We start from the raw sequence: 24610 nt of genomic DNA, 5'->3' as shown, positions 1-24610 counted from the left end.
TTTCTATTCCACAGCATTATTATCTGAGCATTCTAAGTAACAGACGATCCAAACATCATCTGGTAGTTTTTATGTATTTATAGAAAAATTTGCATACTCGTCCTAATATTAACGTACTCCTTTGACAGTCACATAAGAAAATCTCTTAAAACTGAGTTCTGTCAATTAAAGACAACACTATTTCAATATGTAACTTAGTCACGCCTCACCTCCGCACGATCCAAAGCTAGTTCTAAAGCTTGTTGCTGTAAAAAGTAAATAGTGTATTTGGTAATATTAGTTATTTTCACACAAACATAATTTAATATACATATAACATTTTCTAATTAAGTGTTTAAATGTGTTTTATTTTCTAAAACAGGTCTAACATTTTTCTTTATTTCTCTCCTCCACCCACCCCATTGTATGCTCAAAATATAGCACAAAGAAAATATATGCAGTCTCAGGCACCTGATTATGACCACAAATTAGTTAAGAAATGCTACCATGATTTTCTCTGGCCATGTTTGTGCAGCTGATACAGGGCTGAGGGTTGGATATGGTAACTACTACCATTTTATAAACATCAACATTTTAAGAGCACCATTCAGGAAAATATACTGGCCATCAGGTATGCAATTAAGTGAAGCAAAGATTAAAATCCCTTAAGCTGCTAGGAATCCTGAAAACCGAGGGGGCTGTTATGTTGGTATCTAATATCAACTTAGAAATTCCTAATATTATTCAGAGAAACTATAATACAATGTTTCTAGGTCAGTGCCTAGCAAAAATAGAATGAAGGCTATCCTTAGCACGTTGTAATGAATTTAAGATACCATCAGTTATATGCCTGAATTATTATTTAACATTAAGAAAAACGTGCTGCCAATTATAACTGTAAGATGTCACTGACTGTAGACACATTATCACTTCAGTAATTAAAACGTAAAAGCAAATGCATCTTAGAAATGATGAAAATATAGTATTATTATTACATGTACAATTTGAGATCTACTAGTAGATCCCCATCCTTCATTGATTTCTTAGAGACCCTTATTATAAGGCAAGAGGGAGAAATAAGGTGGTTAACTGTCTTCCTCATTTGTATAGCATTCTTCTGTAATGATACCCAAGAAAAAAAAGTACTAGATTTAAAAAAAAATTAAGCAAATACACCACCACTGATTTCTTTCTGGTTTTGTGGTTTGGGTATCACATAGAGTTACAGCATTTTTCATTCACAATGACAGTCATTTTTAATTTCACTGAGAGGCAAAGAACTTTCAATTTTTATTTACAAGAACCTATATTTTTGTTTTATTTTGCAGACTCCAATACTTCAGTCTACTAAGTTGCATGGAATAAAAGCTCCTAGCACCCACCAAAATCCCAAGAGGGTAGGGAGAATAAATATTGCCAGACTTTGGAAATCAAGAAAAAGTTGAAGAGACCCTGTCCTCCTAGTCCTAAGGACGGAGAATACATATGATTATAAAAATAGTTGGCCTTTTTTCTTTTTATTTAATAGATCTTTATGGGAGTATAATTGCTTCACAATACTGTGTTAGTTTCTGTTGTACAGCACAGTGAATCAGTCATATGCATACATATGTCCCCATTTCCCCTCCCTCTTGAGCCTCCCTTCCACCCTCCCTATCCCACGTCTTTAGGTCATCGCAAAGCACTGAGCTGATCTCCCTGTGCTATGCTGCTGCTTCCCACTAGCTATTTTACATTCAGTGTGTATATAAGTCGATGCTACTCTCACTTCGCCCCAGCTTCCCTCTCCGCCCCCCCCCCCCCCCCCCCCCCCCCCCCCCGTGTCCTCATGTCCATTCTCTACATCTGCATCTTTACTCCTGCCCTGCCACTAGGCTCATCAGTACCATTTTTTTTTAGATTCCACAGATATGTGTTAGCATATGGTATTTGTTTTTTTCTTTCTGACTTACTTCACTCTGTATGACAGACTCTAGGTCCAACCACCTCACTACAAATGACTCAATTTCGTTTCTTTTTATGGCTGAGTAATATTCCATTTTATATATGTGCCACAAGTTCTTTATCCATTCATCTGTTGATGGACAATTAGGTTGTTTCCATGTCCTGGCTATTGTAAATTGTGCTTCAATGAACACTGTGGTACCTCTTTTTTTTTTTTTTTTTGATGTGGACCACTTTTAAAGTCTTTATTGAATTTGTTACAGTACTGCTTCTGTTTTATGTTTTGATTTTTTGGTCCCAAGGCATGTGGGATTCCTAGCTCCCCGACCAGGGATCGAACCTGCATCCCCTGCACTGGAAGGCGAAGTCTTAACCTCTGGACCACCAGGGAAGTCCCTAGCTGGGCTTTTTAAACAGCAATAGAACCCCTACATATCAAGCATCTAAATGGAGTTAAGTAAAAAAGTCTAAAATATGCCAGTATTTCAAAAGTTTGTTAAAATAAATTTATACCAATTTAATTTATTAAAATATCTTATGGGCAGATTTCAATGAAACTGTTTCCCAGGATTCAAGATGGGATTCTTGAGAATAAACTATTTTCCAACATAAAAACATAACTCTGAATATGTACTCTTGACAAAAACACAAGGTTCTTTTAATTATTTTGGCCATAAAACCTTCAAGTAAGTTTAGATCAAAAAATTATAATAAACACAATCAAATGTATACTCTAGGACAATTTCAAACAGCCAGTCTTCTCAAGTAAATATTTAATCTTCTGATATCAAAACTTTAAAAGCTCCAGTGAGATATACTTGCATATGTAAACACTAGTATCGTTATATTCACTATTGCGTTCAAATACTTAAGAGGGAAGTGACTGGCTAATACGAATGCAAAATATAAGGCCAGGTCAGAACCCCACTGCGATAGCTTTTCTCTAACACTGCAAGGGTATACACGCAAGATCCCAAGAAGAGAAGATATATGTTTTCTGAGGTTTATCCAACATGGTGGTTAATGTTCATTTATCCTCTGTCAAATGCTGCTGTTTTTTTAAAACAGAAAGTGATTTTTTTTTCTTTGTCTTTAATTCTTTAAAGGCAAGAGTTAAATGCCCAGCCCTAAGTATGTTTACTGACTCTAAATGGTAAGTAGAAATCTGCCATTACAAGTTTAAAACTAATGCTGCTTAAATGTTATTTGCAGTAAGCAGGTTACATTTGTTGTTAAAAATTTTTTTTAAATCTAAATTAAGAGGAACTTTAAACTATGAGAAACCTATGCCCCCAAAACTATTTGTATTTATACCCATCCTTCTTGCCAATGATTTCGACTATAGTAAAGCAGACAGAAGTAATTATTTTTTAATACTTCACAAAAATAAGAACAGATAAATTATCTGTGTAATCTGGATATGATTTTAACACTGAGAGATGAGTCCCCTATTTTGTAAAGAAAATTTTGTATGTGATGCTAAGTAATTTCCCTGTTAGGGTAACTTGGGCAGCTTACAAGAATATTTCTGTTTCGTACAGATACCTTTATCGAGATGAAGGAAGAGAACATTCTAAGAATATTAACATACTAAGGTGTAGCTTACCATTGTGGTATAAAATAGAGGTCCAAAAAGGAGAAAACTTATGTGCGTTGATGAAGTGGGGTGAAAACCGTACCTTTAGAAACCAGTCTTAGAGTACTGAAAAAGCAAAAATAACACAACCCTTATATTAACATAAAGCTCTCAAGAGATATGAGATTACTTAGTAATTAACAAGGAAAATTATTTGAGGCATATATATTTCTAAGACCCTTTAAAAATAATTAGTAACAATAAAATTCATTATATGACAATCTATACACTCATTGTTGAAAAGCTGTAACTAGGTAGGGCAAAATACAGTTTGCAAACTAAAATCATTACTCAGTTTCTTAAAAATGTTTAACACCCAGGAGAGAATGTTTTTTAATTTCTTCTATCATCACAGTTGCTGCTTTCATTGTTACTCTGGATTATTTTAACAGCCTGCCCTCTGGCCGTGGTCACTGCACCGTTCACTTTACAAATCATACATTTCATCATACCTGCTGATAAAAGTCCTCTAATGCTATTCCCCCAAATGCCCCAGGCTACATTTTCCAATGCAGCTCCAATTCTTCCAGCCTTTCCCCTCTTCAAGCAAACAAGATACACTCCTGAAGAACCTCATTCCTCTAACACAAACTCTCATCGTGGCTGCACAAGAAAGTAACCTTGGGAACCTTTAAAACGTGGGATACCCATGCTCCACCCTCCAGAGATTCTCATTAATTGGTCTGGAGTAGGGTGCAGGGATCACCATTTTTGGAACTCCCTAAGTGATTCAAAGGTGCTGCCAGTTTAACTCGACTGCTATATCCTCTCTGCTTCCCACAGAAATAGTATGTTTGCTCTGAGAGTCATGCTAAATAAAGCTTATTTTTAATCTAATTCTTTACCTAACTCCTTGTAACCACCTCTGTGTCTATACACAGCTGAGCACATCTTTAAGCGACAGAAAACACTATTTTCCGTGTTAAATTGTTTTGGCTCGCTTTGGGTGAACCCAAAGCTTAAGTTTTGCCAGTTCAGGTTTGAAAAAAAAAAGGAGGGGAGGGGGTGGAAAAAACAGGAAAAACCCCACAAACGACCAAAAACTACAAGCACCATACAGGTTCCAGGAATAATCATTTAAAAAACGAATAAGACAGTAATCCTACTCTAGAAGAGCTCATGAAAGATTTACGCTGAATTTACGGTGAAATTTTTCTGATCGTTGAATCTAAAGATGAAGATACACTAGGTAGAGGCGAAATGTGATGATGACTATCTCTTGTCACTAAATTGTGGGGGATGGTGGAGAGGAAGGCTTATTGAATTTAAACTAAGTACTAAAAAACACAATAACCACTTACAAACCAAACATTCTGACTGTATACAGAACTTACTAAAACCCTGGAAGAAAACCATTGTAATTATCATCGTCTTCATTTTACAGAATAAGGCTCTCAGAACTAGTGACTTTCCCATGATCACACAACTAGACCGGAATTCAGACCTCTCTTTTTAATATTAAGATTCTTTCTCCTAAATCTTACAACCTTCCAGACCATTCAATCCAACACCCAGTTTTAGATTTTTTTTTTTCCCCGCGGTACGCGGGCCTCTCACTGTTGTGGCCTCTCCCGTTGCGGAGCACAGCCTCCGGACGCGCAGGCTCAGCAGCCATGGCTCACGGGCCCAGCTGCTCCGCGGCATGTGGGATCTTCCCGGACTGGGGCACGAACCCGTGTCCCCTGCATCGGCAGGCGGACTCTCAACAACTGCGCCACCAGGGAAGCCCCATTTTTAGATTTTTGAAAGCAAAACATTTAAAGGCCTCGATTCTGCTCAGACTAATAAAATTTTTTTCTTAATTTTGACCTATTTTTACCATTATGGTTATCACCCATCGTACACGGTACTCAATCTGACTCCGAAAATCGTGCTAATCACTTTCTATTGGGAGTCCTACTTCATTGTACGCAGCCCCTCCCTGGTGGTGGTTATCGGAGATGGCTTCCAGCGGCAGCTATTCGCCAAGTTTATTTCTGAACTCCCGAGAACCACGGCGAGGACCAGTAATCAATTCTGAACGTCGCCATCAATCCCACTGATTTCCTCGATCGACGTGAGTCTCCTCCAACTGCTCAAGCATTTGTTTACAACTCAGACTTTACCTGAAAAACGGCCCAACTCCACAGCGCAGCGAACCTTTATTCAATATGGACACCGAGAACCCCGCCCCCAAAGAAGCGCTACGCGCAATTCTTGCGAGTTTCCGGAAATACCTGTAACTGGAACCCACGGGTCAAACCTAAGATGAAAAGCGTGGCTTGGCAGCACCGCGAGAGGCAACGGAGGGACCGCCGGGAGGGCGGCTGGCTCGACCAGGCCCACCGCGTCTCTGGGGACACCGCCTTCCTGCCTCGGGCTCCGGGCCCCGGAAGCGGCGAAAAGCCACTCGGGAAGCTGCTCGCTCACCTCTGACCCCACCCCGAATCTCGCGCGCCTACCCTGTCCTCCGCAGGCGCGCCACGGCCACCCGTCGCAGCCCACCTGTGCGGGCCACAGCCTCAGGATATCGCCGTTGGCTCGACCAGAACGCGACGCGCCGAATTCGGCGCCGCGCTGCCGGCTACGCGCCCGCCCGCTGCTCGCTCCGCTCGCTCCGCACGCCCCCTTGCCCGCGCGGCGCCACAGCTCAGCCGACCGCCTGTTACGGCGCCCGCGCTTCCGATTGGGGCGCTGGGCGGGCGACCGCGGGCGGAAGCGGTAGAGGTGGGAAGGCGGGGCCGCGGCGAGGAGGCTCGACGCCAGGATGCTCTAGCCTGGGACTGGTCCTCGCGAGGCCTTTTGTAACTAAGGCCCGGTGTTGGGGCGAGGCTCACGAGCGCTTTCGCTGGTCCGGCATCCAGGTCCGTAAAACGAGAGGTAGCGTGTGGCTCTTTGTGAGGTAGGGAGCCCTGTTTAATTTATACAGTGAAAGAAACTTGGAATAAGCTTTCCTTGCTCCTCCCATCCTCATGAAAGGGAAAGACACCATTCCTGTATTTACTAGTGCAGGCCTTGCAGCCTATGATAGTCTATCAATCAAGTGCCAATGAATTTAATGCCATAAAACAAAACACCTCACTGAAGAGTTGTAAAGATTCAGGAACGGAATAACCAGAGCACATTGCAATGTCTGATTGTAATTCTGTACCTTTAAATAACTTTGGTTGTTGGGTTATAAACTTTTAAAAAATGATTATTGAAGTGAAGCTCACAGAATGTGAAATGAAACACTTTTAAGTACACAATTCAGTAGGCTTCAGTACATTCACAGTTCCGTGCAACTACCAACCATACTGGTTCCAAAACAATTTCCTCACCCCTGTTAAGCAATTACACATTATTCTTCCCTCTCCCAGACCCTAGCAGACCCCAACTGCTTTTAGACTTTAAGGATTTACCTAATCTGGGTATTTCACGTAAATGGAATATGTGACCTTTGCATCTGTCTGCATTCACATAACATGTTTTCCAGGTTCATCCACCTTATAGGAAGTATCAGGACTTCATTCTTTTTTATGGCTAATATTGCATCTTATTTGTGTGTATATACCCCAATTAATTCATACATCCAGCGATGGACATTTGGGTTGTTTACACCTTTGAGCTACTGTGAATAGTGCTGCTATGAATATTTGTGTCGAAGTATTGTTTTGAGTCCCTGTTCTCAACTCTTTCTGGCATATACTGTTAAAGAAACCTGGAATCTGACAGTAATTCAAGCGGTAAGAAAAACAGATTTTATTCAGGAACTATTGCAGTAGGGAGAAGAGACCTTAGTATAGAACTGGGTTCAGTTACAAAAACAGCATAGACAAGTAAGGATTTATAGCCAAGGTGGGGTGAGGAAACAGTGGATGGATATTTCCTAAAAGGAAATATCAGGTGTAAGGGCTAAATTCTGGCCAAACCGACTTGAAAGGATTCTTAACTGAAGGCAGACCAGGATGATCAGCTATTAACGGTGGGGGCATGAAGAATCCGATCAGATATTGAGGGTGATCAGATACCCGGGTAGGGGTTCTTTCTAAACTGACCTAGCTGGATTCTTACTACAACTGGTTGATGCAGACCCCACAAGACCGATACTAAAGTAGAGGCTAAGAGGGCTTAGAGGAGCCTGACTAAAGTTTAGTCAAGGAGAGAGTCTTTGTCAGTACCCAGGAATGGAACTGCTGGGTCATATGGTAATTCTGTGCTTAAATATTTGTGCAGTCAATAAAATGTTTTCCACAGTGGCAGAGACATTTTATATACTGATAGCCATGTATGACAGTTCCAGTTTCTCCACATCCTCACCAAAACTTTCGTCTTGTTTTGTTTTTGATCATAGCCATTCTAGCGGGTATAAAATGGTATCTCATTGTGGTTTTGATTTGCAGTTCCCTGATGGCTAATGATGTTAATTGAGAATCTTTTCATGTTCTTATTGGCCATTTGTATATATTCTTTGGAGAATGTCTATTCAAGTCCTTTGCCCATTTTTAAATTGGGTTGTTTGTTTTTTTGTTGTTTAAGTTATGAGTTCTTTATATATTCTGGATACTAGACCCTTATCAGATATATGATTTACAAATATTTTCTCACATTCTGTAGGTTGTCTTCACTTTCTTGCTAATGTTTTTTGATTTTCAAACTTAAATTTTTGATGAAGTCTAATTTATCTATTTTTTTCTGTTGTGGATTGTGATTTTGGTGTCATATTTAAGAATCTATTGCCAAATCCAAGGTCATAAGGATTGTTGAAAACCATCTCTGCACTTCGTTTTACACAAAGCAGAAAGTGAATTTATCACAAGGATTTCAACCTGCAAGCCAAGAAACTTGAGGCTATGGGAGCGACGAGTTCCGAGTTGCTCACAGACTAAAGAGTGTGTATAGGGTAAATGCAGAAGTAATTTGGCTTTTTCAGCTGATCCTTATTTGGATCAGTGTAGTTGTGTCAGGGGACCAAGGAAGTCCAAAGACAGCATGAGCAGACTTGGTCTTTGGGGATTGGCTGGCATCCTCTGCTGATTTCTGAGGAGGGCTGTAAATTCCTGCAACTTACATTAGGTAAGGTAAAGTTTTGTGTTTCTTTAATGTACCTGTGTTGTCCAACTCCATTTTGTCCCCAATATAAGTGACTCCATTTTAGTTTTGGTTCTACAGAATTCACCCCTATATTCTTCTAAGAGTTTTATGGTTTTAGCTCTTATATTAAGTCATTAGTCCATTTTGAGTTTATTTTTATATACATTCTGTGGTAGGCATTCCATTTCATTCTTTTGCATGTTGTCCCAGAATCATTTGTTGAAGTGAATATTCTTATCCGCAATGAATGGACTTGACAACCTTGTCAGAAATCAATTTGCCATAGATGTATGGGTTTGTTTCTGGAGTATTACTTCTACTTTGTCCATCTTATGTCTGTCCTATGCCAGCACCACACTGTAGCTTTGTACTAAGTTTTGAAATTGGGATGTGTAAGTCCTCCAGTTTTGTTCGTTTCCAATATTGTTTTGGCTCTTCAGATCCCTTGTAATTTTATATGAGTTTGAGGATCAGCTTTTTCATTTTTGCAAAAAAGACAGCTGGGATTTTGATAGGGATTCCATTGAATTAATAGATCTCTTTGACAAGTATTGTTATCTTAAAATATTAAGTCCTCCAATCCGTGAACATGATGTCTTTCCATTTATTTAAGTCTTCTTTAATGTTTTTTCACAATATTTGTAGTTTCCAGTGTACAATTCTTTCCTCTCCTTAGTTAATTTATTTCTATCTATTTCTGTTCTTTTTTTTTTTTTTTGAATGCTATCTTAGTCTGTTTGGGGATGCTATAACAAAATCCCACAGAAGACTGGGTGCCTTAAACAACAGAAATTTCTTTCTCACAGTTCTGGAGTCTGGGAAGTCCAAGATCACAGTGCTGACAGATTTGGTTTCTGGTGAGAGTTGTCTTCCTGGCTTGTAGAGAACTGCCTTCTCCGGGTGTCCTCATGTGGTGGTGAGGGAGAGAAAGGCAGCTCTGGTGTCTCTTATTATAAGGATACTAGGCCCTCTTTCCAAAAAACAATCACATTGGGGCATAGGGCTTTAACATGAATTTTGGGGGAACACAATTTAGTCCATAGTAAATGCAATTATAAATGGAATTTTTACTTAATTTCCTTTTCGGATTATTCATTGTTGATGTATTAAAAAAACTGATTTTTGAGTGTTGATGTTGCACTCTGAAAACTTGTCAAATTTGTTTATTAGTGCTAATACTTGTGTGTGGTATGCATGCGTGTGTTCTTTAAGGTTTCTTTTTTCTTTTTTTTTGGTGGCACGCGGGCCTGTCGTTGTTGTGGCCTCTCCTGTTGCGGAGCACAGGCTCCGGACGCGCAGGCTCAGTGGCCGTGGATCACGGGCCCAGCCGCTCCACAGCATGTGGGATCTTCCCGGACCGGGGCACAGACCCCGTGTCCTCTGCATTGACAGGCGGACTCTCAACCACTGCACCACCAGGGAAGCCCTAAGGTTTCTTTATATAGGATCGTGTCATCTGTAAATTGAGGAAGTTTTACTTATTCCTTACAGTTGGGATGCCTTTTATTTCCTTTCCTTGCCTAATTGCTCTGGCTAGAGTCATTCCTTCATTTTAAGGAATTGGCTCATGCAGTTGTAGAGGCTGGCAGGTGTGATCCACAGGGCAGGCTGGTAGGATGAAAACACCAGAGCACTTTGTAGTTTTAACAACGCCTGCCCTCAGGGGAAACTAGTAAACCAGAGCCTAATCTGCTGGTTTTATTAGAGCCTAGCTGACCTGGGGGAAAGGAGATACCCAATTCCAGCCCACTGTAGCCATGTGTCTCACCTGTGGGTGGGGGAATCTGAGAAACACTTGTGAAGTTCACAGTTCGGGGACACAGGCTCACTAAAAGACTGAGACCTAATTCAAGGACTGTAGACTGCTTCCCTTTCCCAAACCTTACCACCACATAACTAAAGGTCTATTTACAGCAGTTCCTTTTATCCAGTACGTAATGTCTAGCTATCAAGAAAAAATTACAAGGCATACTAAAAGGCCAAAAATACAGTTTAAATAGATAGAACAAGCATCACAGCCAGACATGGCATGGATGTTGGAATTATCAGACTGGCAATTTAAAACTATGCCTCCTGATGTAGTGTATTTCATATTATTACTATTTATGAATTATGTTCATAAAAACAGAAATTGAATCTGAATTGAATCAAGCCCCTAGGTCTAACTACCGGTTTACTTGAATAAAGAGGCACAGAGTAAGTTGTTAAAGTGACAGCATGATAATACAATCTGCCCAATACATAGTGTAGTAAACCGTAAGAAAACTGAATGTGAATTGGCTATGTGATATTAAGGAATTACTACTAACTGTTACAGGCTGAATTGTGCTGCCACCACCCCCCGCCGCCCCAAATTAATATGTAGAAGCGGTAATGTCTAGTACCTCAAAATGTGATTGTATTTGAAGATAGGACCTTTAAAGAGGTGATTAAGTAAATGAGGCTGTTAGGGTGGGCCCTAATTCAATATGACTGGTATCCTTAAAAGAAGAGATTAGGACACAGATTGAGAGAGAGACACTAGGGATGCCAGCACACAGAGAAAAGACCTTGTGAGGGTACAGCGAGAAGGGGCTATTTGCAAGCCAAGGAGAGAGGCCTCAGAGAAAACCAACCCTGCTCTCACTTTGATCTTGGATTTCAGCCTCCAGACTCAGAGAAAATTAATTTCTGTTGTTTAAATCCCCTAGTCTGCGGTATGTTGTTATGACAGCCCTGGCAAACTAATACAATAACACTAGATGGAATAGTGATTTTTTTAGTTATGAGAATAAGAAAAATGGACTTTGTGTATTAGAGATACAAAATATAGCATTTACAAGTAAATAAGTAAATAAAAGAAAAAGAAAAAATAAACAAAATTCTGTTAGGATTTTAAATCCTATTTAAATTAATATGCCAAGTATAATTTTATACACAAACTCAATTACCTATATATATTATATTCCTTGAAAAAAAGGAGGCAACTTCAAACCTGTAATAAATGTTTAATATGTCCAAAAAATGTATTTCAAAGTTTAAGCTTTAGTGGATAAACGGTTATCTAGAACGGTGCCTTAATTTTTTTATTAGTCTTTTAGGCTTAATTAAATAAAAACTTTAATAAGGTTGGGAGGTAAGAAAACAAGATTTGTCATACAAAAAAAAATTCAGTACTATAAGATTTTTATTTAACCTCTTGATCCTACATCTGATAGCCTTTCTCCCACACGGAAAATGTTGGTCCCCAACTGCATCAAAATGATGATTGTTTTGTCCCACATAACATTTGCAACCATCTCAGAATAACAACACTAATGCTACCATCGACAGTATAATCACTGGAACATTTAAAGGTTTTTATTGAAGGGTTTTTTTGTCCTTAGACTATATACTACTGGAAATGCATATACAAATTATGAGTTTTTTTAAGTCGTTTAAAATAATTTCTTTCTGGTTGGCTATGTCAACAACTTGATACAGGGAAATATTTGTTTTTGCTTCTGTTTTTAGGAATTGAAACTTTTTTTAGTTCTTAGGAATTATTTTATAATTTATTTTTATAAGTATTTAAAATAATTGTATAGTTACAAGTAAAATCTATAAAATAAGATTAAACTCAGAAATTTTAGTTTCTATTCCAGTTCCTTCATCCTGTTTCTCCCTTCCTCAATTGGTAACCATTATATTTTAGGTTTTTGCTTTATTCTGCTATTTTAACATGGTATACAATATAATAGATATAGATAAATACTTATATCTCCTGTTACTAATACTAATGGAAACTGGTAAATAAACAGATAGAATTAAACATTTATCCTATTTTTATAAATCACTGTACCTCAAGGGATTCAGTTAATTCATGAGTGGAAATTTCTTTTTAAAGAAAAATAAAGGCTAATAAATTCAGAATTAATAGGATCAGATTTTCACCATTTTGAAACTCCAAATGAAATAATTTACCTAGTCATTGATTGGTTGCTAACATCACAGAAAGAGAAACTAGCTAGAAAGGACGCTTGCAAAAAAGCAAAAAATCCAGTCACACCTCTTTGTAGCTAACTAGTTATTTACAAAAAATAAAGAAGACAAAGGAACATGTTAAATGACATTACAGGGATACAGTCAGCCAGATCCAGAATATAGGAAACTCTGCAGAACACATAACAGTGTTTCCTCACAAATATATCAAAAGGAAAAGAGAGAGGAGTGGGAGACCCAACGAAGAAATTGTTGAAAGCAAACTATAAAAATTTGAGATAATATAGAAATTTGAACACTGATTACATATCCAAAAATATTGAGGAATTATTGCTATTTTTTTAGGTGTGATAATGGTACTGTGGCTTGTTTTTTTAAAAGAATCTTTATTCTTTAAAGATATATCCTGCAAGGATAAATACTGAAATGTCTATAGATGAAATGATATGTTTCAGATTTGCTTCCAAATAATTCATGGGGACAGGAGTGGGGGAAATGGGTGTGGGTTTACGTAAATCAACATTAGCCATGGATTAGTCATTGTTGAAGCTGATGAATGGGAGGCCATTATACTCTTTTTTTGTACTTTCGTACATTTTTTGGAAATACCTACCAGCTGTGCAGGCCACACAGTGACAACAGGAAGGCCCAACAGGCAGGGTTTTCTCTACTGCCTGTCTCCTCCTTGCTTAGCTACTTTACATACTTTCAAAACACAGATCATGTCATATCTCCGCTGTTAAATTTTTTCATTGAGCCCCCAGGGTCCACAAAATAAATTATGCATCCTTAATATGATAGTAACCCTCAGCAGTCTGATTCCACCCATGTTTCCAGACTGAGTCTTTCACAATAACTCCTTTGACACACTGGTGTCTTATTAGCTATCTCGTCATGAAATATCATTTCTTTCTCTCTGTTTCTCTCTAGGGATGTTATTTTACTTTGTATTTTCCTCCTCAATAACTTTTCTGCTGAATCTTATATTGCTTTCTAGGCTACATAATGTTATCACTTCTGACACTTTCTGGGATTCCTCAGTTGGAATTAGTTTTTCTGATCTCTGATGTCCCCAAATGCTTTATTTTCATCAACATGGCCTTACAGTTCACTCAGCTTAACTAAACTTTAGACAGGCTTCTTCCCTCTAGGCTCATGACTTCCCTTTTCTTAGAGCATTTACTTCTGACAACTTGTAAATTCTTTCTCTGCCCCTTTGATATGTAATTTTGTTTTTTAGAATTGATTTTTTTAATGGCTTTAAAAAAATTGAAGTATAGTTGATTTACAATGTTGTGTTAGTTTCAGATGTACAGAAAAGTGATTCAGATATATATATATATACACACACACACATATGTATGTAAGGTACACACATAGGTATCTATTCTTTTTCAGATTTTATTCCATTATAGGTTATTACAAGATATTGAATATAGTTCCCTGTGTTATACAGTAGGTCCTTGTTATCTATTTTATATATAGTAGTGTGTATCTATTAATCCCAAACTCCTAATTTATCCCTCCCTCCCCTTCCCTTTTAGTAACCATAAGTTTGTTTTCTATGTCTGTGTGTCTGTTTCTGCTTTGTAAATAAATTCATTTGTGTATCAATTTTTATTCCACATATAATTGATATCATATGATATTTGTCTGTCTCTGATTTACTTCACTTAGTATGATAATCTCTAGGTTCATCCATGTTGCTACAAATAGCATTATTTCATTATTTTTATGGCTGAGTAATACTCCACTGTATATATTTACCATATCTTCTTTATTCATTCATCTGTCAACGGACATTTAGGTTGCTTCCATGTCTTGGCTATTATAAATGGTGCTGCTATGAACATTGGGGTACATGTATCTTTCAAATTAGAGTTTTCATCTTTTCCAAATATATGCTCAGAAGTGGCCTTGCTGGATCACATGGTAACTCTATTTTTAGTTTTTTAAGGAACCTCCAGAGATGTAAATTAAAAAAAAAAGAGGCTTTAACCTCCTCTCTCCCCTTTGAAATGTAATAATAAAGGAAGATATGCTCCCATCACTCATTGTCTACTGGGAGAGTAGGAGCCTAACCACCGTGGGTGCCTAGCTCCAGGTTGTAAAAGTACCCCCTGTCATGAAGATAAGACAAGTTTACTTTTCCTTTGGGTAAGGCCAGTTAACCCAGGTGATCTACAATGTCCTCACCCCAGCTCTTAAAACCTCTCCTACTATAAAATTCTTTGCTTCAAAGGACACAATCAACAGAGTGAAAAGGCAACTCATGGACTGGGAGAAAATATTTGCAAATCATATATCTGATAAGGTGTTAATATCTAGAAGATATTAAGAACTCCTATGACCTGACAACAACAAAAAAAACCAACTCGATTGAAAAATGGGCAGAGGAGCTTCTGGTTTGGTGAAAGCATCCACATGCCAGGAGAGTGGGGCCACCCCAGTTCCTTGGGGACAGAAGCTCCTGCTCCTGGGACTCTTACGTACTTCATCCTGTGTACCTCTTCATCTGGTTGTTCATCTGTATCCTTTACAATATCCTTTATTAATAAACTGGTAAACGATTTTTCGGTGGTTCCTATAAGCTTATTCTTCTGGATCATCATTTGTGTCATTTTATCAAGAAAGAGATTATTTCAAGGACTTTTTGAATTATGAGAGCTAATAAGCTACATAAGGGTTTTTTTGGAAACACAAGGGAAGGCTGTTTGGAGAGAATGAGAGAATAAGATGAAGGTGATGGGAGGACCAGTGCCTAAGTTGAGTTTGTAATAGTTTCTCAAGTTGCCTTGAAAGATATCTGCACTTTATTTCTGCTTTTATAAAAATTGGAAGTCAAACGAAGAATATAGTATGTGATAGATTGATATGTTTTTCATTACTTGAGAACATGGACTATTTTCTCTCCTATATATTTAGCTGTTTTGGCTTTGAATCTTCATAGTTCAATCAGTGTAATATTGAAGGAAGCCTCTTAGGTTTTACTGAAGACTCAGCCATGTTTTCTTTTTTATTGACTGCACTGGAACTAAATATATCTTGGCAGAGAAAACACACTGCTTGCCACCATTTGAAGTACCCACTGCCCATGGACATAATTGTCCATCAACCCTATAGAGATCTGTAAATTTGTTTGGAAGGCCTGCAAACGAGATTCATCCAATGATAAGTTCTCCTAAGAAGAAGCTGGAGAAACCACTGAAAACAAATATACTTCTCTTATCACCTACCTTAGCATCCACTGTGGCTAGTTCCATGATAGAAAACAAAGGAAAATATTTTATGACAAGTGGCAACATTTCTGACTGATTTTTAGCTGTATCCTTAACAGGGAATAGATGTGTGTGATGTGTAATTATTCAACTGTTACTCTGTGTGTGTGTGTGTGTGTGTGTATAATACTGAGAAGTTCATATCCTAATATACTACATTTTAAAGTTTTAAATAATGTCATCAAGACTATGTGTTGTACATCTACAGAGCCAACACACATGTCATAAATATTGTTATGAATGCTAATAATCAGCTACATGTTGGGTAAATGCATTTAGGTTTAGAAACAACAAATTATTGGGCCATCTGCTATATTTCTAATTGAAAGGCTTGGGGGAATGTATAAATACTCTAAACTCTTACTTGCTGTGGAAAAATTTTACTCATCACTGAATTATTACTTGGCCTTTGAAAATCATTATTATTTGGCTCCCTTGGAGAGATGGATAATTTACCTAATATGGACAAGTACTTTCCTCCCAAGAGGGAGTAGTTTTACTAGCCTGTGCCTCAGAGGATCAGAAATATACATGGGCAAAGGACTTGAATAGACATTTATCCAAAGATGTACAATAAGCATATGAAAAGATGCTCAACATCACCAGTCATTAGGGAAATGCAAATAAAAACCACAGTAAGATACTACCTCACATCCTTTGGGATGGCTATACCAAAAAACCCACAAAATAACAAGCATTGGCAAGGATGTGGAGAAATCAGAAACCTTGGACACTGCAGACGAGCATGTAAAATGGTGCAGATGCTATGGAAAACAGTATGGTCGTTCCTCAGAAAGTTCAACATAGAATTACCATGTGATCCAGCAATTCCACTTCTAGATATATTCCCCAAAGAACTGAAAGCAGAGACTTGAACAGATATTTGTACCCCAGTGTTTATAGTAACATTATTTACAATAGTCAAAAGGTGGAAACAACCCAATGTCCATCAACAGGTAAATTCATAAACTGTGGTGTATACATTCAACAGAGTATTTTTCAGCCTTAAAAGGGAATGAAATTCTGACACATGTTACAAGATGGATGAACCTTGAAAACATTATGCTAAATGAAATAAGCTAAACACAGAAGGACAATTAATTGTATGATTGTACCTAATGAGATACCTAGAATAGTTAAATTCATAGAGACAGAAAGTAGAACAGTTTATCAGGGACTGTGGGATGGGAAGAATGGGAAATTATTGGTTAATGTGTATTGAGTTTCCATTTTGGAGGAATTAAAAAGTTCTGGAAACAGGTAATTCTGATGCACATTTGTGAATGTACTTAATGCCACTGAATTGTATATTTAAAATAGGTTACAATAGTAAATTTTATGTATATTTTCCTATAATAAAAATATTTAAAAACCACCAAAACAACTCTCCCATTATTTGTTTCAGCAGAGTTGAGTTTAGACTGTGTTCTGATCTCTCTTAACTATTTAGATAGCCTTGAGTAAAGTCTTCCTTACCTTTATAACTCTGTTGGGGGCAATTTTTGCTTTGACAGTTTGTAATTCTGGCTTTTCATTGTATGTACCATGCATTATATATACTTATTTGAACACACATCTGTTTCTCTGTGGTATTTTAAGCCCCTTGAGGTTGGGAACCATGTTGTGTTCATACTATCATCACCCAGAATGCATTTCCTGGTGTCCTTACAAATTAGAGCCTCAAAAATTTTTGCTGAAAACAATTTAAATTGTTTCTATTATGCACGGAGAGTTTTCCTGTGTACAAGTAACATCTTTTGGCACCAAATGGAATAGCTAGTACTGTATTAGTATTTTCCTCGAACAAATTGTTCTCTTTAAAAAAATCTAGATCCTATATATCTTTTTAAAAGTTTACCCAAAATAAGCATTGTTGCAATCAAAGGGTAACAGGCTAATGTTATTGCTAAAGGATGCTTTTGTCCCCTGGGTGGAGCCTACCAGGGACAATTCCATAGCCCCAACCAGGTTGGGAAAGTCACCACACTTAGATTCCCTAAATCATAATGATTAATTTATTAATAATTGGTATAAAGATGATAGTTGAAACCAAGGAAAAGGAGAAGTATGTGTGTTGGCTGTAGAGGCAAAAGGCTTTGCAAAGAACCCTGAGAAATGTCACTTGTATTGCTAATTGTCTTGAGGGAAAATTTTGTGCTTAAAAAACCTATTTATAGTTGCCAGTGTTTTAATGAATATTCAATTTATTAAAATTGTAGACGTGTAAATTTAGATCTTTTAAGCCTTTAAGCTCAAGGTATTCATTTTATTATAAACTTAGTCAATTTTGTTTTGACTAAAATAGTCTCTTTTTCTAACTCCTCAGTGGATTCTTACATGCCATGAAATCTGAGAATCATAAGAGGGGTTTCTAAATTACAGTGAACAAATCTCTAATTCTTGAAGCATTGTCTCAGTGAGGCCATAAAGAGTTAAGTTTTATAGATTTGGCATGAAGATTCCATAACATTTTCAGTTCTCATTGGCACAGGTCAAACCATAGTTTCTTTTAGCCAGCACTGGTTTCAGGAGAGTGTGTCTGACTTTCTTCCAAGGATGATCCTGATAAAGAAAGAAAGCAAAGGAAAAGAAAGCAGGAATGGAAAACAGAGTTACACAGCAGGCCCCAGTGCAGAATTTGACTTTCTCTCTCTGCCGCTTTCTTCCTTTCCTCAGGCAAACTTACTGAACCAGTACTAGTCAAACTCTGAAGATCTCAAGGACTTGCTCTGTTTTGTGCTTGCATCTGTAATGCCTACTGAAATGTGAGTGCTTACTGTTCATTCATTCATTCAAGAACTATTTATTGAGAGCCTGTAATATACCAGGCATGGTTCTAGCTGCTGGCAATGTTAATACTGACCAAATAGCCAAAAATCCATGTTCTCATAGAAATATATCCTAGTGGGAAAAGACAGACAACCAAAAAATAAGTAAGAAGAACAGATAATATGTTAAACGTATCAGTATCCTCCAGGCAGATATCACCAGGAACACACCTGTAGTTGAACAACTTGGGTTTATTACTTGTTGCAGTGAGTGAGAACTATCACCATAGGGAACTGTGGGGGAGCTCGGTAAGAAGGTATTAAAAAGAACCTATTATAGGATTTAGGCCTTGGCTGGATAACTTTGGGGAGGTTCTAATAAGTGGAGATTTTCTTTGGATTCCATGTTGTCAGAAAGCAGGGACAATTTTATAATTGTGTCCTTGCCTGTTGTTGACATTCTGTGAGATTGTTTATGGCCAACAGGAGAACACCATGGCCTAGCTGTGAATATCAGGCCAATTTCTAGATTTCAGGGATTTTTGCTTTCTCAGATGATAAGTGCCCTGAAGAAAAAAAGTAAATCAGGGAGAAGAGATAGGGAGTTCTGGATGGAGCTAGGTGGAGTGGTTTTGATTTACAAAAGGATAGTCGACAAAAGACTCCATGAGTAATTAACATGTGTGCAAAGATCTGAAGGAGGTGAGGAGGGTGAACCCACAAGTGAAAGGTGGGGAAATGAATAGAGGGGAGAGAGGAAATCCTTGACACATTCCAGGAACTGTAAGGAAACCATGGGACTAAATGGTTAGTTAACAAAGATAAGAGAAATGACCCAAACTAAGGTATTGCTGCTAGATACAGAGTGCCTAACCAGGTTATCCAGCACTGAGTGGAGTTCAAACTGACTTTAGCAGGTCCTGGGTCAAGACTGGACCACTTTTTGGTATGCTAATTAGGGGTATTGATCCAGGATTGGATAAGTCTAGACCGGATTATTTTAAAAAGCAGGTTTAAAATAAATAAAATAAAAAATATAAAAATAAAAAGCACGTTTAGGCAGACTTTCTCTCTCCAGCATCGTCTAAGAGCAGTTTCTCAAACAGGTGATGAGCTTTGTGCTGGCACAGAGCATTCAAACATTTGCTAAATGCTTTAACTCCAGTCATGGGACCTCCCTAAACAGATTCCACATAGAGAAAACCTGAAATCATCTTAAAATGTGTGTTGCATGAGAATGAATTCTGAGTTATGAAAATGCTTCTTCTAAATTGTAACTAGACAAGCTCTCTCATAAGAATACTTTAAACATTTACTGTGTAAATTTTCACACGTTAATCTCATTGAACATTTTAACTGCCTTAAGAAATAGGGTAGGAATCTTTCCATTTATATTTGGTTGAACCGTATGAAATTGCTATATTTTACCATTTTTAACCTACAAAAATGGCAGTTACATTTGGTCCTACCTAAAAGGTGAGGAAATTGGAGAAGTTAAGAAAGGCAAAGGAGAGTTAGTGGTAGAGTTTCACAACTCCTATACTTATGTCTCCAGCCTAGATTACTCCCCTGGACTCCATACTCATCCACATCTCCTCTTGAAAATCTGTCTAGTAAGCTTCAAGTTTAACATGGTAAAAACTGCTTCAATCAAAAGACATAGAATGGCTAAATGAATTTTTAAAAAGTATATGCTCTTTCACTTTAGCTTTAAGAATGTGTACAGACTGAAAGAGAAGGGATGAAAAAAAGATATTTCATGCAAATGGACACCAAAAAAAAAAAACCAGGCTTAGTTATATTTATATCAGACAAACAGACAAAATAGAGTTTAAGCCACAGTCTAATAATAGGCAAAGAAGGTCATTATATAATGAAAAAGGGGTCATTCCAAGACAATATAACATTTGTAAATATACACCCAACATGGGAGCACCTAATTATATATAGCAAATATTAACAGACGTGAAGAGAGAAATAGATAGCCATACAGTAATAGTAGAGGATTTCAATACCCCACTTTCAACAATGGATAGATCTTGTAGATAGCAAATCAGTATGGAAACATTGGTCCTAAACTACATGTTATATCAGATGAACTTAACAAACATATACAGAAATATGAACTTAACAGAAATATACAGACCATTCCATCCCAACGCAGCAGAATACACATTCTTCTCAAGCACACATGGAATATTCTCTAGGATAGATCACGTTTGGCCACAAAATAAGTCTTAATACATTTAAGAGATTGAACTCATATCAAGCATCTTTTATGAAATCAGAAATCAATTATAAGAAGAAAACTGGAGAATTTATGTGGAGATTAAACAACATGCTTCTGAATAACCAATGGGTCAAAGAAATCAAAAGGGCAATCAAAAAATATTTTGAGAAAAACAACATACCAAAACTTACGGGATACAGCACAAGCAGTTGTAAGAGGTAAGTTTATAGGAATAAACACCTACATTAAGTTGCAAGAAAGATCTCAGATTAAAAAAACTAACTGTACACCTCAAAGGACTAGAAAAAAAAATCTAAGCCCAAATTTAGTAGAAGGAAGGAAATAAATTTAAAAGAGTATAAATAGAAACTAAAAAAAGAGAATAGAAAAGATTGAGCTTTTTTTCTTTAAAGATAAACACAGTTGACAACCCTTTCTAGACTCACCAAGAAAAAAAGAGACTCAAATAAGAAATGAAAGAGGATACTTTGCAACTGTTACCATAGAAATACAAAGGATCATAAGAAATTACTATGAACAATTATATACCAACAAATTAGACAACCTAAAAGAAATGGATAAATTCCTAGAAACATACAACCTACAAAGACTAAATCATGAGGAAACAGAAAATCTGAACAGATAAATTGCTAGTAAGGTTATTGAATTAGAAATCAAAACTCTCCCAACAAATGAAAGTTCAGGACTAGATGGCTTCACAGAATTCCACTAACCAATTAAGGAAGTAATATCAAATATTCTCAAATTATTTCAAAAAACAGAAGAGGAGAGGACATTTTCAAACTCATTTTATGAGGTCAGCACTATCCTAATACCAAAGCCAGACAAGGACACTACGATAGAAGAAAATTACAGGTCAATTTTCACTGGTAAACATAGATGCAAAAATCCTCAACCCAATATTAGCAAACCAATTCAACATTACATTAAAAGGATCTTACACCATGATCAAGTAGGATTTATTCCTAGGATGCAGGATGGATCAACATCTGCAAATCAATCAATCATATTGACAAAATGAAGGATAAAAACTATATGATCATCTCAATAAATGCAGAAAAATTATGTTGCAAAATTCAACATTCGTTCATGATAAAAACTCTCAACAGACTGGGTGTAGATGGAACATACCTTGATGTAATAAGGGCCATATATGACAAGCCCACAGCTAACATCATAATCAATGATGAAGAGTTGAAAACTTTTCCTCTAAGATCAGGAACAACACAAAGATGCCCATGACACTTGTGTTCAATATAGTACTGGAACTCCTAGATAGAGCAACTAGACAAGAAAATAAATAAAAGGTATCCAAATTGGAAAGGAAGATGTAAAACTGTCTCTATTTGCAGATGACATATATAGAAGACCTAAAGATGTCACCAAAAAACTGTTAGGACTAATAATCAAATTCAGTAAATTTGCAAGATACAAAACCAATATACAAATATCAATGCATTTGTATACACTAATGACTATTAGGAAGAGAAATGGAGAAAATAACTCCATTTAGAATTGCATCAAAAAGAATGAAATACCTAGGAATAAATCTAACCAAGGAGGTGAAAATCTGTACACTGAAAACTATAAGACATTGATGAAGTAAACTGAAGACATAAATAAATGGAAAGATATTCTGTGCTCGTGGATTGGAAGAATTAGTATTGTTAAAGTATCTATACTACCCAAAGTGATCTACAGATTTATTACAATCCCTATCAAAATTCCAATGGCATTTTTCACAGAAATAAAAAAAAACTCCTAAAATATGTTTGGAACCACAAAAGACCCCAAATGGCCAAAGCAGTCTAGAGAAAGAAGAACAAAACTGGAGTTATCACACTTCCTGACTTCAATCAATATTACAAAGCTACAGTAATCAAAACAGTATGGTATTGGCATAAAAAAGGACACATAGATCAATGGAACAGAATAGAGATCCCAGAAATAAACCTATGCATATGTGGTCAATTAATTTACAACAAAGGAGCCAAGAATATACAATAGGCAAAGAACAGGCTCTTCAATAAATTGTGTTGGGAAAACTGGGCAGCCACACGTGAAAGAATGAAACTGGCCCACTATCTTACACCATACACAAAAATTAACTCAAAATGGATTAAAGACTTGAATGTAAGACCTAAAACCATAAAAGCCTTAGAAGAAAACATGAGGTGAGCTCCTTTATAGTGGGCTTGACAATGAATTTTTGGATTTGACACTAAAACCAAAGGCAACAAAAGCAAAAACAAACAAGTAGGGCTCCATCAAATTATGAAGCTTCTGCATAGCAAAGAAAACCATCAGCAAAATGAAAAGACAACCTATGGAATGGGAAAAAATATTTGAAAGTCATATATCTGTTAAAGAGTTAATATCCAAAATATATAAATAACTCATATAACTCAGTAGCAAAAAACAACCTTATTAAAAAACCAGCAGAAGAATAGAATAGACATTTTTCCAAGAAGACATACAAATGGCCAACAGGTACATGCAAAAGTGCTTATCATCACTAACCATCAGGGAAATGCAAATCAAAACCACAATGAGAGATCACCTCACACTTGTTCGAATGGCTATCATCAAAAAGACAACAGATAACAAGTGTTGGTGAGGATATGGAGAAAAGAGAACTGTCATGTGCTGTTGGTGGGAATGTAAATTGGTGCAGCCACTATGGAAAATAGTATGAAGTTTCCTGAAAAAATTAAAAATAGTTCTGGATGATATAGCAGTTCCACTCTCGGTATATATCTGAAGGAAACAAAACCACTATTTTGAAGATACATCTGCACCCCCATGTTTACTGCAGTATTATTTACAATAGCCAAGACATGGAACCAATCTCAGCATCCATCCACAGATGAATGGATAAAGAAGTTGTGGGGGGTGTCTCTCTCCCTCTCCCTCCCTCCCTCCCTCCCTCCCTTTCACTTTCTCTCTCCCCTTCCCTCCATAAATGTATATATATATATGTAACTGTGTGAAGTGATGGATATTAATTAGACTTACTGTGATCATTTCAAAATATATCAAATTATGTTGTACACCTGAAACTAATACAGTATTATATGTCAATTATATCTCAATAAAACTGGGGGAAAAACATGGTAAAAATTGAACTTCAAATTCACCAAGTCTTCTCCTGCCACCTTTCCCATCTCAGTAAATGGCAACTCCATCTTTCCAATAGCGCAGGCTAGGAAACTATGGAAACTGTCTGTAACTTCTCTCATTTTCTCACACTCATATTTAGACATCAGTAAATCCTGTCAGTTCTGCTTTTGAAATATAACCAGAATGTGACCACTTCGTATCATGCTGTCCAAGCCACCATTTTCTTTATATTATGGTAATAGCTTCTTAACTGGTTGCCTGTTGACATCTGCTTTCCATACAGAATGACCTTTTTTAAACATCTAAATGTGATTATATCACTCCTCTGCTAGAAGTGTTCTGATGACTTCACATAGCCAAAGTCATTAAAAATCCTACAAAACCCTTTATTTCTCACACCTCCATGACCTTTTTGATCTCATCTTAACACATTTCTGCCTCCAGGCCTTCACATTTATAGTTTCTTCTACTTGTAGTTCTCTTCTTTAAACTTAAAAAATTCCAATTGTAAATACTATGTATTTCCAAGAGATCATTTAAAAAGTAATCATAGGGCTTCCCTGGTGGCGCAGTGATTGAGAGTCCGCCTGCCAATGCAGGAGACACGGGTTCGTGCCCCGGT

General features: G+C 37.1%; 1 protein-coding gene and 1 long non-coding RNA gene across 17 annotated transcripts in view; one reads left to right on the top strand and one right to left on the bottom strand.

The window, feature by feature from the left end:
- The window catches only part of SUPT20H (SPT20 homolog, SAGA complex component), a 39576-nt gene extending 33418 nt beyond the window's left edge, over window positions 1-6158 (bottom strand). For 10 of the 16 annotated variants that reach the window (XM_027116483.1, XM_027116478.1, XM_027116482.1 and 7 more), the window contains exons 1-3: window positions 5776-5909; window positions 3530-3625; window positions 210-245 (exon numbers count right to left, since the gene is read on the bottom strand). In XM_027116483.1, the coding sequence (XP_026972284.1) occupies window positions 210-245; window positions 3530-3532 (39 nt within the window). In that variant the 5' untranslated portion in view covers window positions 3533-3625; window positions 5776-5909. The other 6 variants (XM_027116467.1, XM_027116470.1, XM_027116468.1 and 3 more) reach the window with 6 other exon arrangements.
- The window catches only part of LOC113625683 (uncharacterized), a 529756-nt gene continuing 511152 nt past the window's right edge, over window positions 6007-24610 (top strand). Inside the window, exons 1-2 of the long non-coding RNA XR_003434794.1 lie at window positions 6007-6440; window positions 18526-18614. This is a non-coding gene — a long non-coding RNA (uncharacterized LOC113625683). The remainder of the gene's footprint in view (window positions 6441-18525; window positions 18615-24610) is intronic.

The sequence above is a fragment of the Aethalodelphis obliquidens genome, unplaced genomic scaffold, assembly GCF_003676395.1.
Source record: "Aethalodelphis obliquidens isolate GAN/ISIS:26980383/991018 unplaced genomic scaffold, ASM367639v1 scaffold16, whole genome shotgun sequence".
NCBI classification, from domain to species: Eukaryota; Metazoa; Chordata; class Mammalia; order Artiodactyla; family Delphinidae; genus Aethalodelphis; species Aethalodelphis obliquidens.
This window is presented reverse-complemented; position numbering and strand designations above follow the sequence as displayed.